Consider the following 14555-nt stretch of genomic DNA (forward strand, 5'->3'; position numbering starts at 1 on the left):
ACATCCCTCCCTTTGCTGGTAAGGAATGTATAAATACACACCAAGTAGAAGATACATGGTTACGTTTGTGAGTGTGGATATGACTGTATTTATTACTGTTTATTCATGCAATTTGTTTTTTGTTGCTTTTCTGTCAGACAAGTGCTGATCTTCACAATGAATGCACAGAGACTCACACTGGGACCTCTGCATCTGCACCATTGGCAGCAGGCATTTTTGCTCTTGCTCTGGAAGTAAAGTAAGATGTCATAAAATTACAATTGAAACTCTTCCCTACTGTCCTCTCTCAAACGCTGCCTATTTCAAAATTAAAGCATATCACATTGCAGCTCCACTTTTTGTCAGTCAGTTTTGCTCAACCTGAAGACAAAACTAAACAGCTATCTGCCTCAACACCTGTCCAGCAAATCAGAACCTACATAAGTAACATGTAATGACCAAGGAATTTCAGTCCATTTAGTGCATTGGTGATAATTGTTTATTGAGTCAATCAATAGCACTTATAGGCATTGAGGCTGTACTTCTGTACAAGAGAGCATAATTTGAAGATGATAGAATATAGGAGTATGAATGAAGTGTTTAATCAATGTGCAGAATCTTTCCTGGCAGTGATGAGACGTATAATTGAAGGTACACAAGTTTGACTTTCACAGCAGGCAGGGAGCAGATATGTTCAGACCCTGCAGGCCTGATAGTTAGATAGTATGTCTTTAGGGCGGGGATAAAGAATAGGACAGGACAAGACAAGGCAGTGGCCTTTTCACTTCAGGTGTTAAGGTGTAGGCTTAGCACTTGAATAATACTTGTTTGGCTCCATATGCTTTTGCATACTCCTTTGATGATATAAGCCAGGATACCTAGGACCATATTTTAAGGATTGGAGTGTAATCACAATAGATAGAATCAAATGCCCAGTGAATATTCACACCCAGGTTCCGTAAAGACTGGTAGGAAATACTGTTTTTGCTAAATAAGTTTAAATGCCTAAAGGGTTTTGAGTGATTGGACTCTAGTCTTGCTAGATACCAGTTCTTAATTTACATAGAAATCTTGTCTACCGAAAGAGTTGCCAGGATAAGCATGCACTGTCTTTTGTTGTTGTTGTTTTTTTAAATAATTCAGTACTAGGTACATTTCAAAAACTTCATATTGCAAAATAATAACTAAAAGAAAAGTGATACTTAGTACCAAAACAATTAACCAGGATCATTTTCTCAACAGCCCAAATCTAACATGGAGGGATATGCAGCACTTGGTAGTGTGGACCTCAGAATACGATCCACTGGCTGTCAATCCAGGATGGAAGAAGAATGGAGCAGGACTGATGGTGAACAGCCGATTTGGATTTGGACTACTCAATGCAAATGCATTGGTGGATTTAGCTGATCCCAAAAGATGGAAAGGTGTACCAGAAAAGAGAGAGTGTATTGTCAAAGACAAAAGCTTTGAACCAAGGTAAGACATTAGCAGTATTTAGGCTTGTGTTAGTGAAGTGTGAAAGATAGTGTTGCACACAGATTGCTCTAAAACAAAATTAAGGTGTATCTTTTGATTCAATTGGTTTTGCCCAGCTGCATTCCCCAGGGTCGGGAAAGCAACATTTGTTTGTTCGCTATTTTTTAGTGTAAGACTGATTAAAATAAATAGCATGAACCCTCACATAGAATAAGATCACTATGTCTTTTTATACAGCCAATGTATGGGTGGAAAATGCTGTGAAACCAAACCTGATCAAATGAGAGTGTTTAGACTGCTATCAGTGGATAAGAAAAAGATACCAAAGTTTTTCAGATATGTTTTTAAAAGGAACATCTGTAGTAAATCTTAGCAACTTTTCTCACGTTACACACACAATGTAATGTTGAAGCCAGGGTGATATACTTAGCTTAGATATACTTAGTCCCATCTACAGCACTGCTTTTATGAAACATAAGCACCTCTAAGGCTCGTTGAAAAGAGTTACAAGCCACAGTCACTAATGCCTGCTGCACAGTAAGCCTAAACTGAGCTTGATGTACAGGTAGGTTATATCAGAAGTCACTAGCCTAGTTAATCAGTAAGACCTTTCTTTTTCTACCTGTTCATATGTATGTTCATTCTGTAGAATAAATATGCTATTTCAAAGATAGAAATTATACTGTGAGCACACTAAAAATCTCTCTGTAGAAATGGATTGCAGTGTTTTGGATCATCAGTGCTTGGTAACCTTACTATTTATGCTATTCTACTATCAATTTGTTTTTATGAGCCCTCTCCTTTCCATAGAATGTTGATCTAGTGATGTATGTTGTATTTGCTGTTTATGCATTTTTATTGCAGTCTTCTTGCTACATTATGAAACAAAGATCTCAGTACACTGAGATCTGAACCATTTCTTTGGAGATTTGGATACCACATTCTCATTACTATTAATGGAAAATGTGAAGAGAATGCTATGCACAGAACTCTGAGAATGTACAGAATAAGTAATGCTTTTATTCTAGAGATGACATGAATTACAAAAGTTTAAAAACACTAAGGTTCCTGCAGTGTTTTAACTCCATGTTAACAGTTTTGGATATTTCAGTGAGGCAGCTATGTCAAGGTCTGATACGATCATGTGGTGTATCTGACTGCAAAGACTTATTTTTGTAGTCTCTGTGTGACAACAAAATGTGGAGAGAGACTCAGTCATCACACCTACTTGCTTGCTTCCAGGGTGGGTTGCACAACACTAGCTTATGCCTCCATTCTAGAATGATTGTTAAATTCATCTCTACACTTCACATATTAGTTCAGAATCAAATATTTCTGTAAATAAAACTTCTCTAATTTGGCAGGTTATTAAGAGCAAATGAGGAGGTCATCATTGAAATTCCTACAAAAGCCTGTGAGGGTCAAGAGAACTCAATCTCATCGCTGGAACATGTGCAGCTTGAAGCAACAATTGAATATTCCCGGAGAGGAGACCTTCATGTCACTCTGGTGTCTCCGTCAGGTATGGGAAGCATTAGAAACTATCTGTGTGTTTTTTGTAGATGAAAAATACATAATTACACAAATCTAGTTACAATGAACAGATGAGAATGAGAACAATGCATCCTGGAAATGAAGGAACTGGTTCTCTGAATCCCTTTTTCATTGTGTTTTGGGTTATTTTTGTAAGGTGAATGTAAATCACAATTCAGAGATGAAGGCACTATTTCTAATATGTTGCCTTCAAGCAGCAGGACCTGTAAAAATTAAGAGCCCCTGGTGGTATCAAATTACAGTTTTATAATGCTTATCAGCCTTACTGTGATTTAATGACCTAATGGAAAACTGAGGAAATCTGACTCCCTAGATTTCATCTGACTGTGTCTTCCCACTGGTGTATGTAAAAAAAAAGTATGTATCTGTTTGACACCTTAGTACAAACATACTTTATGTTTTACAAAACATACTACAACATGGCAAGCTATCCTTATGGTGCATTGAAATAACATGACAAGAGGAAGAAAAATAAAGGAGAATGAGTACAACTTTGTTGAAAGTATGATCTTCAGTCAGTTCAAAAACAAGAGAAAATAGATATGAGAATTTAAAGATCAGGCTAATCTAGTAATTCACAGTCAATAAATTAGTAATGATTTGTTCAAGGCCAGATTGGACGGGGCCCTGGGCAGCCTGGTCTAGCATTAAATGAGCAGGTTGGTGGCCCTGCATGTGGCAGGGGAGTTGGGGTTGGAGATTCATGATCCTTGAGGTCCCTTCCAACCCTGGCCATTCTGTGATTCTGTGATTTGTTCATATCGTTGTTACATGACCTCACTTCAAAGCAGATGAAGATATTGTACAGATAGTATACTTAGACACCCTACCTCATCTGAGATTCATCTATCTGACTCTTCTTTCTCTTAGTTCTTGCTGTTTTTCTTCTTTCCTATGAAACATTCCTACCAAATGTGTCATCCCGTTTCTATATTTACACTATTATCTTTAATCATAGAATAAGAGAATTATAGAATGTTTTGGAAGAGACCTTAAAACCCATCCAGTCCCACCCCTTCCACGTCTTTCTTGTGTTGGGAGCCCTAGATGTGAATGCAGTACATACCACTCTTCTGATGTAGCCCAGGATGCAGTTGCCCTTTTAGGCTAGAAGGCTGGCTCATATCCGTCTTTTTGTTCACCAGAACGCGCAGGTCCTTCTCCACTGGACTGCTCTCAAAGAATTCTTCTCCCAGTCTGTACACACATCTGGGATTATCCCGACCCCAGTGCAACACCTCACACTTGGCCCTCTTGAATCTCATGTGGTTCATGTGGGTCTACTTTTCAAGCATGTCCAGGACCATTTGGATGTCATTCCTTCTTTCTGTGTGTCATCAGCAAACTTGCAGAGGGCGCACTTGATTCTACTATCTGTGTGACCGATAAAGATGCTGAAGAGCACTGGTCTCAGGTTGGACCCCTTGGGAACACTACTCCTCACTGGCCTCCACATGGACATGGAGCCACTGACTACAGTCCTTTGTCTGTGAGCATCCAGCCAACTCCTCATCTGCTGAGTAGTCCACTCTTGAAATCTATATCTCTCCAGCTTAGAGATGAGGATGTAATGTGGGGCCATGTCAAAGGCCTTGCAGCAGAGCAGATAGATGACAGCAGTTGCTCTTCAGTGGTCCAGTTATGCTGTCTCTCCATTGTAGAAGGTCGCCAGATTGGCCATTGGTGATGCCATGTTGGCTATCTTGAATCACCTCTTCATCTCGTATGTGCCTTGACATCTTTTCCATCTGCTTCATGGAGGATCTGCTCTGTGATCTTCCCAAGCACAGACATGAGTCTCACTGGCCTGTAGCTCCTCAGGTCTTCCTTCCTACCCTTCTTAAAAATGGGAGTGATGTTTCCCTTTTTCCAGTCATTGGGGATTTTGCCTGACAGCCATGACTTTTCAAACGTGATGTATTTTTATCTTGTGATTAGGCTCCTTGGCATTTCTCTGCTCCCCTTGTTACATAAAATAGAGCTCCCTTGCTCTCTGCTTGTATGCAAATCAGCACAACAAATCTGCTCTCCAGTAGAATCTCTTCTGCTGCAGAATTGCTTTGTGAAGTACAGCATTTTTGTAATAGTAATAAAAATACAAATACATTTCACCCTGTTGGAGTTCCAGACTGTAACGGTTTACACTCACCAAAAATATGTATAATGATAAATTCAGGGTAAGGCCTTGGTGTATACTGCATAAGCTCATTTGTTGAAGTAACCAGCTGTCAGAAATAGCACATTCCACATTCACCAAGCCACTGCTGAATAGTGTTTTTTTCAGGTTACCTTTACACTATACAGTTTGCAAGCAAACAGTGTGAAAGTTGAAGGGGAAACATATGAACAGTCTCTACTGTTGATCTTGCACTAACACAGGGACCAGCACTGTCTTACTGGCTGAGAGAGAGCGAGATAAATCTCCCAATGGCTTTAAGAACTGGGATTTCATGTCTGTGCACACATGGGGAGAGAATCCAACAGGCATTTGGGTGTTAAGAATTACTGATGTGGTAAGTATGTCTGCATGCCAATCAGCTAAGCTTGAAAGCTAACACATCACTAACCATATCATACCACTACCAAATGTGTTGAATACTGAGTATGCATTAAGCAAGCTACAACAAGAGTGTATTTAAACTAAGTAACCATTGGATTAAAGATTAAAGGCTCATCTGAGGCAGAAAAAAAGACAGACAGATTTTCTTGTTCTTACACGAATGCAATGCACTGTATTCATTTCATTGACATGTACCTGTCAAAAGAAATTTCATGCCTATGTTTTTCTCACATTGTATGTCACTGAAAGAAATCACTTCTTCATGTAATTTTCTGTGATTCAGGGTGGAAGTATGTAATCAAATTTGCATATGATTAACTGCAAATTAGTTCTTTTCTGCAGAAAAGCACACAGGATATTCCTAGTCTCTTCTTGGTACACGGGCATAATTGTCATTAACTCAAAACCATCTGAGTTAATGAATTTCTGATGACCTTAGGGAACTATTCTGTTATATATCTTCCCCTAACCTTCTTCTCAAGAGTAATGACTGCTGAAAAACCTATAATGACTAAAGCCAAGAAATCTACAGATTTAAAATAAATAAGTTTATTAAAACTATGTGAAATATGGATTGCAACAGTGAGACACCAGAAGAAAGCTGTTTGATAGGCAGGTGAAAAAATCATTCTTTTTAAAGTAAGAATAAGAGCTCACTCATCTCTGGAGAATTTCATTGGAACTGTCTGTTAATCAGCTTGTCATTAGGGATCATATCATGCAAGAAACTGAATGCTTCCTATCAGACACTGAGTCTCCAACCCTTATTGGCCTCGAATTGTAAACATGGGTTTAATACTTAACAGATGGACAAGGCAGTAGAAGTAAATATTATTGACAACTGTATTGTGTTAATACTGTGTAGGCTTATGGATAATCCTATGGTTACAGATATCCTGCTCTTTGTAAGTAAAATGATGCATTTTTTTAGAAGAAGACTAAGAAGGGCATTTTGTTTTTGATTCTCTCTCGCTTTCCAATTGCAATAGGTTCCTGAGACCTACAGTATGGCAAACTTTTGTCCACAAGAAATAATGTGTTTAGAGTTTTATGGTTCCAGAAATAAATTTTACCATTAATGACCAATTGAAATAACAGATCACCATGCAGAGTTACTGATAATTGAGTTGTCATACAACTTTCATACGTAACTTTGGTATAAACTTTCTATAGTAAAGTTTGTAGTTTAGTTTAATATATATATATATATAGTATAAATTATATATAGTTTAGTTATAGTATAGTTTATAGTAATGAAGAGCGTCAGTGGTTCTCTTCAGCCACTAGATAAAGAAGCAAAAATTCTGAAAGAAGCTTTGGAAAAATAAAATTTCACTGTTTTCTGTACTTGTCTCTTCCATTTTCTACTTTTTAAAGGTCAGTGTCAAAATTAATGTACAAAGCATTTGTTTCTTGCTTCCACAAGCTGTGACTCAGAATGCTGTTGTACACCACTACAGAATGTTATTCCAAACATTTTATAGGTAACTTTTTAAAGAAAATTGCCATTTGATGGCTTAGTGTACTAACATTAATAATACAAAATACTACTTCAGTAATTTTAGTATTGTTATGAAATTCCATTGATGCTTATAAGACTAATTAATAATTTTGTTTTGTTGAAATATTACCAGTCAAACCATTGTACTAAATCCCACCTTCTTATAAGTTCTGTACCTAATGTGTTGGTCTTGTGGGGCTTACAGATCATGGTCTAAGTTTACATACTGACAGAGTCATTTTTTATTTTAGTGAATTCTCACTATTTTATGATCAGATATCCTCTGTTTATTCCTCTTATATTCTGAGAACCTATGCTAATGCTGTCTTGTCCTTTAGTCCAAAAGAATACAAAATGAAGGAAGGATTGTAAATTGGAAATTGATTTTGCATGGCACTGATATCCAGCCTGAACATATGAAACAACCACGTGTATACACATCTTACAATGCTGTGCAAAATGACAGAAGAGGAGTGGAGAAGATGACAGACCTTGTTGAGGTAGTGTCTCATTAATATTTTTCTTAACATATTTTCAAATTTGTAAGAAAATTAAGGTTGTTTTTTTTCTTCTTCTTTTTTTTGTAGTGATACTCATTTTGCATTTATTTTCTCTAGCTCCAGACCATTTGTGAGTTGTGCAAGTATTGTATTTTTGGCAACATGTCAACAATTGATATTTTTATTAGTGTCTAATACTATAGTACCTTACAGTTTTAGTATGGAAAGAGGATGCTGATACTAAAGCTTTGAACTCAACTGCTTATGCAGTTGAATGGTACAGCAGGGAGGAATGCACAGTAAGTTTTTGTAATTCTAGTTAGGGTGAATATTGAATCTGAAAAGAATCTGCTGATATGTTTTTAGGGAGTTTTGAAGCAGGTTTATTACATAATACATCACAGAAGCCAGAACAGTTCAGGCAGTTCAGTTAAGGAGCTGTCAGCACCTTTTTCACCCCTTCTTCATTTTAAGGCATAGTTCTGCGTGGAAAATGAACGTATTTGAGGCTTCTGAGAATAGCAGTGGATTTCTGGATGCAAATAATCACAATACTCTGAAAGTAGTGCCTTCTGTTATTTCAGAGGAAATGATAACAGATACAAAGATTACAATAACATTGTTTGATGGAGGACTTTGTCAGCAATAAAACACTATTTTTCACCGCCAGTAGCTGTGCATTTTTGCCAGCGATAAACAAAAGCCTGCATGGCATGCTCATAAAAATCTGCATCACCAGAAGTGAACCACTGTTTCACAGCTGCTATGACAGCACACTTGCTAGGAATATGTTGCCCACACAGTCCATCTTTCATCAGCCTGAAGAAGTGCAAGTCAGAAGGCACCGTATCAAGCCTGTATGGTGGATGTGGTACAGCGGTTCAGCCAAGCCTGGCAACATGCTCCATAGTCTTCAAATTGCTATAGGGCCTGAAGTTACTGTGTTGCAAGAGAAAAGTAGTCTTCTTCTCTGGCCTGACTCAGGAAGTTTGAGCTTTCCACTAAGTCATGGTGTAGCAGTCAGAATTGATGGTTTGTCTGGGTTTCAGGAAATCCAGAAGAATCACTGCTTTCTTGTCTGTCCCAAAAAAATATCACTTCACCTGCTGAGGGCTGCATTTTTAACTTTTTCTTCAACAAAGAATTTGCATGTCTTCACTCCATGCATTGTCATTTTGACATAGTAGTGGTGACACCATGTCTTGTCACAGGTAATGATGTGATCCAGGAAAATGTCACTTTAAGCATCATATTGGGTCAGTAAGTCCTGACCAACCTGTGTACAGTGTTCTTTCTGTCCTGTGTGAGCATTGTGTGACCAAACTAGTGCATATTTTGCATTATTCCAATGTTGCCACCATTGTTTCTGAATCACTGAAGCCAATATTCAGCTGTTTAAACAGTTCTCTGGTTGTAATCCTCCAATTTGTGCGGATGAGCTGATCAAAACACTCTTGATGTTGTGGTGTGAGAGCTGTTCATGGCCATCCGGAATATGGCTGTTCTTTCACGTTGCTGTCACTACTCCTGAAATGCATGACCTGTCTTCTCCCTGTGATCACATCCACTGTTTGATCTCCATCAGTGTTCAGCAAGTATCAGTATCAGTGATTGTCAGTGGGTACTATTTTTTCCCAGTGGAGGAATTTAGTGACCCACCTTTACTTTCTTTATGTGCTTTTCCACTTCAGCTGCCGTTCTGTCAGACTGCCCCTTTGCTGCCATCTGTCACACAGCAGCAACATGTGAAAGGATACTGGTGGGAAATTCAGCCTCTACGGCTACACCACTGTCTGTCTCTGATGTAGTGGGCCAACATCATAAAAGAGGAGGCATTATTTTTGAAGCAGCCCTTGTACCGTTGATTGTGTCAATGTCTGCAGAATACTTAATTAATTACATTCCATCTATTCATCTCCCCTTTAAGTAATTAGAATGTCCATAATGTATAAAGAGATTAACCTTCTTCAGTGAGGTTACAAAGAAGATTGAGGAAAACATGATAATGGACTTTAAATACATAAAATTAAGTGTCCATAGTTGTGGCAGCCACATGTAGTAAAATAAAATCGTAGAAAAGTAAAACTGGATTCAGGTGGTGTTGTAGAAGAAACTTGGTGGAAATGTATAAAAATCAGCTCAAGATGGAGTGTTCCAATAGGAAGACATCATGCAGCCTCATTATACAGCATTCAAGGCATAGCAAACAGTGTTCAAATGAGACTGTGCATAACTGGTTTCTATGTACATCTGCACTTGGCACTAGCCTTCCAAAGTTTTACTGAGGTACATGTCATGGCCACAGGTAAGTCAAAGTTCACTGTATTCTCAGGCGAGAGCAACGGTGGAGCAGATAACATGGAAGAATTAGTTCAGTCCTTTCCACAAGGTTATGTGGCACATTTGGAGCCATCACCACGATGTGTATTTCCTCCAGATGGATAGCCATGGAACTGTCTCTCATAGCACAGCCAGGGGTATTTTTGAGACTGAGACAAATGTCGCTGTAAAATTACAAGTTGCATTCTTCCATTGTGGGATCTTCATAACTTGTTGGGAGGTTTGATTCTTTATGCAGTGAAGTCCTTTTGATAGTCCTTTTTGACGTGTAGTGATTTAGTTCTTTTTTAGATGTTAGTGGCTCTTAACTGAAAAAAAATAGCATCTACACCCATGTACATGAAAATTACTAATCAGAGCAACTCTTAATCCAGTTTTGCATTCATGCTTAACCTCTTTTATGCCAATCTGCATTCTAGGACCGTACCACACAGGAGAACTTGAGTGCAAAAAACAAAGGAACACAAGATATCAGTAGCAGCAGGAACAAAGCAGAAGATAAGTTCCCATCAGAAGCTATGCTGCATTTACTGCAAAGTGCTTTCAGCAGACAGATAGCCCAGAAGCGACTGCCGAAGAAGACCGCAAGTGAGAAGTTAAGTATTCCATATGAACACTTCTATCAAGCCCTCGAAAAATTAAACAAGCCCTCCCAGTTAAAAGACTCGGAAGAAAGTCTGTACAGTGACTATGTTGATCTCTTTTACAATGCCAAACCATACAAGCATAGAGATGACAGACTGCTGCAAGCCTTGGTTGATATTGTAAATGAAGGAAACTAAACTATGGCATATGACGCTGAGTTGGAAATATTCATTCTCCCACCCCACCTCCAATTTTTGGTTTTTTCTTCAGAACTCTATTGTATGCTCTAGTTGTGTGGTTGCTGCTTTGCTTCATATTTAACACAAACTTCAAGGAAGAAAAAATGAATGTGGGAGGATAAGGCAGTAAGCCGATGCTTTTTAGTAATAGCTTTTTTCAAAGACTTTCTTCATTACCATCAGAGTAGATTTGCCCCCTCAGGCATGAAATGCAGCAGTATTCCCTTGAAAATACTAATGCTCTATTTTAAACATTTTCACGTTACTTATTCTTACACCCTATTCCCTTAGCCTGCAGTAGGATTCAAAATCTGAATTGCCAAGCAGTTTTGAACGCAACTGCCAAATCTATGGGGAGAACTCTCATCTCTGTATTTGTAATGAGTAGTGCAGTCTTTCTTATATTTGGCATTTACTGTAGATTTAACACCTGCAGCAAGTACCTCTTCCCTCATAGTATTTTTTTTTTTTTTTCTGAACAACAATGCACTCTTACCCTTCTGCTCTCCTGTAAAGGAGCAGTTGGGAAACTGGAATTGAATTGGAGCATCACTGAAGTTATTAATGGTTTAGACTAGAGACAGTCATATTCTAACATAAAAGAGCTCCAAACAATGCATTCCAGACCATGGGGATTCTCACCACCTAACTTAAACTGCCTAAATGAAGTGCCTGAATTATGAGCTTAGTTTTTCTAGGCTGTATGTAGCTAATGAAGACAGATAGCACTTAAGAGCACTCGACCAGTTTTTGCACTGGTTCAGAATTACATAATGTGGAGTACCTATCTATTTTTATTGATTATGTGAACTTTGAAGAACCAACCTCCTGCCTTTGGAGCCTCTGTCAGATTTCTAGAGTTAAGTAATATAAATGCCTTCTGAGATGTCTACGTCCGTAGCTGTCAGGACAACAAAGATGGGATCGTTTTGTCCCATCCTTGACCTGTGACTGCATCTTCAAGTGTCTGGTGAATTGTAACACCTCCCAAGTATCTAGGAAGTTAAGGCAAAATTAATGGAAGGAGGTGTAATTAAAAAAAAAAACAAACACTCAGAAGAAGGGAGTCATAAATAGAGGGAGGGACAGAATGGGATGTGGAGGAGGGAGAGGAAAGGAAGAAGAATGTGCAGAAGTGGGGAACAAAGTAGTATCAGCAGCAAGGACAGGCTGCTGCTTACCTGCAGCAGTGATAGGAAAATAAGAATGAAAAGATAAAAGGAAAATACGTAGTGGTGAGGCTCCTCTGGAGTATAATTACAAGTAGTGAAGGGAGAACTGGACTGGTCAAAAAGATCTATCACCCTATCCAAAGTGGAAAAAATCATATGTGCTGTCATATACAGTAGAATGGTATGAATGGCAGCATATTAGACAAGTAGTTTTTCACATATACTTCTTTAAAATCAGAATAAAGATTGAAATAATATTTTGCTGTTCATAATTTAAAACAAAATAAAAAAACAAAGAAAAAACAAAAAAAACACCAACAAACAATGCAGTGCTGGATGCTCAGAAATTGGGCATGATCTAATACAAGGAAATGAAAGCTTCTAGTGTCTAGTTGCAGTGCTAAAGATAATCCAAACAAGTGCTGACTAGGTTTTACTTTTTTCTCTCTGTCATCTGCTGTAGAAATGTAGACTGGAAATATTTTCCAAATATTCTAGAAAAATGTGTTCCTCCTTTATTGTCTATTTCTTGAAATGATCCAAGAGTCTCTAAAAGAGGAGTTTAACACTGTATTCATATTTCATCTGTTTGGATAGAGATTTTTCAAATTTCACACTAAATTCTGTAATCATTGCTTAAAGGTAACTTTGAAAATTATCTTACTGAACTTAAGATTTAAAAACCTTTGCTTTGATTTTAGTGGTTTCATGTCTACCTGTGGCTCAATCTGTGTTTTTGCTAGCTTTAGATAGATGTAGCGTAGTTGATTGGAAGAATTCTTCCATATTTCTGTCCATACTTCAGAGATAACAACTGCAAGAGTAAATGTCTCTTACACTTAAATTGCTTAGTCTCTACTAAGATATTTGAATAGAAGGAGAAGTAAAAAAAAGCTAATTGTTTGCAATAAGAGAGCTTTTTTATGTTGTCCCTTTAACACACAACCTTTTGGGTGATACGTAACTACTGAACAAGCAGAATGTTAAAATTTCTAATTGCTGCTACTGGAGGAGTTAGTGAGAGCACTAACTTATATCTACTAACATTTAATTGTCAGAATTGAGAGTGTAATCTTTACAATTGTAATCCCATTTGGTGATAACGGACCACTGTTGGCCTCATGCAGGGGCTGTCAGATAACAGTGATTTTAGCCAGTCGTCAGTCAAGTATGTTAAAGTGAGGAAAGTACTACAAACACTCAAATCAGCTCTTCAAAAAACATGTTTTCAGATTTAAACGGGTGGAAAACATAGGACTCTCCTTTGTTTTGAGATGAATTCCTATGTTGTAGCCAAAGTTTTATCAGAGGACAACTTTGAAGTCTCTCTTTTGAATGTTTCCAACCCAGAGAACGTTGTACAGGAGTAAATTATTTTTATTGTTAGTCTTTCCTTGGTGCCTGTGTGGGTTTTGTGAAAAATGCTGAAGGAAAAAAATGTTTTCTCTCAGAATTTTAAATTATATTTTCTTTACAGGCATTTATATTGTAGCAGAGATTTTATTGAACAGACAGAATTTTAAAAGGCATAATAAATTATATTGAAGAACCAGATTTTTCTTGGGGAAGAGACAATTTCATCCAATAAAGGTATTTTTTAAAAGGCATGTTCCAACAGCAACTGCAATATGTATGTGATGTGATGTTAAAAGTTGTTTAATAGTAGCATAATACAGTGTGTTAGCAGAGATCAGAGTGTGTGGTCTCAACATTTGTAAAGAAAACAAAAAGGTCGTGTCAAACCACTGACTTGAAATGACAGGGAAATATAACTCAGAATTGAAAGCATTGGCATTAGAAAGTAATAATGCGTTGGGTGCAGAAAGCGTGTCCTTACTTGAGTAAGAAGAGCTGCAGAGAATTTCTCCACAAGGAGAAACACTGCACCTTTCACGACTGCAACTGGAGTGAGGTCGCTGCTTGACGGCAGTGGCAGCAGTGCTCATTGATGTGTGCCAAAAAGACAAAATTCTGCGTGTTTCACCTACAGATGTGTCACAAGCACTACAATGAAATAGTACAGAAGAATCGGTCATGGAGTCATATACACATCTTCTTTTTCTTGCATCAGAGCCTAAACAGTTAAAGGTGTCTTTTTTTACCCACTACACACATTTCAACACAGTAAGAAAAAAGCCCTTTATGTACTATCAATCATATATGGAAGCAATAGTGAGTTGCTCTTCGGAGGATGCTGCTTGCTGGCCCACACTGAGCTCTGTGATGATGCCCAGAGAGTGCAGCCATCTCCACCAAAGACTCTTGTGTGAGGACATTGTGCTGGAGCAAGCTCTGCATGGAGAGGAATGAGTTTTGGCTTCTGAAAGCATTACCATTCATTCTCATCTTGGGTTTGCTCCCAGGGTCTTGTTTAACTACAGCTTGCAGAGCAAATTGTGCTTCATCAAATGCTTCCTGTATTGTCAAAATACTTTCTGTGCTTTCAGTAACTTATGCTTCCACAGCAAAAATCCTTTGCAGTAAATGTGTGCAGAAAATACATTTCCAAAGCAGCATAAAAGAAATAAATTTAAAGTCTACATTCAAGCCATATTAACTAATTTCCACACTAAACAATGGGTTTTCTCTCAAAAATATGGCATGATTTTTAAAAGTCATACCAAAGCAGAATTTCTGTTCAGACTGATA

At 37.9% G+C, this 14555-nt stretch overlaps 1 protein-coding gene across 2 annotated transcripts in view; it reads left to right on the plus strand.

Annotated features, from left to right (window-relative positions):
- The window catches only part of PCSK1 (proprotein convertase subtilisin/kexin type 1), a 32753-nt gene extending 18863 nt beyond the window's left edge, over window positions 1-13890 (plus strand). Inside the window, exons 9-15 of one of the 2 annotated variants that reach the window (XR_016461626.1) lie at window positions 138-238; window positions 1222-1455; window positions 2820-2977; window positions 5389-5522; window positions 7409-7570; window positions 10330-10860; window positions 13384-13870. Coding sequence is in view for 1 of the 2 variants with exons in the window: in XM_031605297.2 (XP_031461157.2) it covers window positions 138-238; window positions 1222-1455; window positions 2820-2977; window positions 5389-5522; window positions 7409-7570; window positions 10330-10692 (1152 nt within the window). In the remaining variant the exon portion in view is untranslated. Of the gene's footprint in view, window positions 1-137; window positions 239-1221; window positions 1456-2819; window positions 2978-5388; window positions 5523-7408; window positions 7571-10329 lie in introns of both variants that reach the window. The other variant, XM_031605297.2, reaches the window with a different exon arrangement.
- The last annotated feature ends 665 nt before the right edge of the window (window positions 13891-14555 follow it).

The sequence above is a fragment of the Phasianus colchicus genome, chromosome Z (assembly GCF_987193195.1).
Source record: "Phasianus colchicus chromosome Z, bPhaCol1.hap1.1, whole genome shotgun sequence".
Taxonomy (NCBI): domain Eukaryota; kingdom Metazoa; phylum Chordata; class Aves; order Galliformes; family Phasianidae; genus Phasianus; species Phasianus colchicus.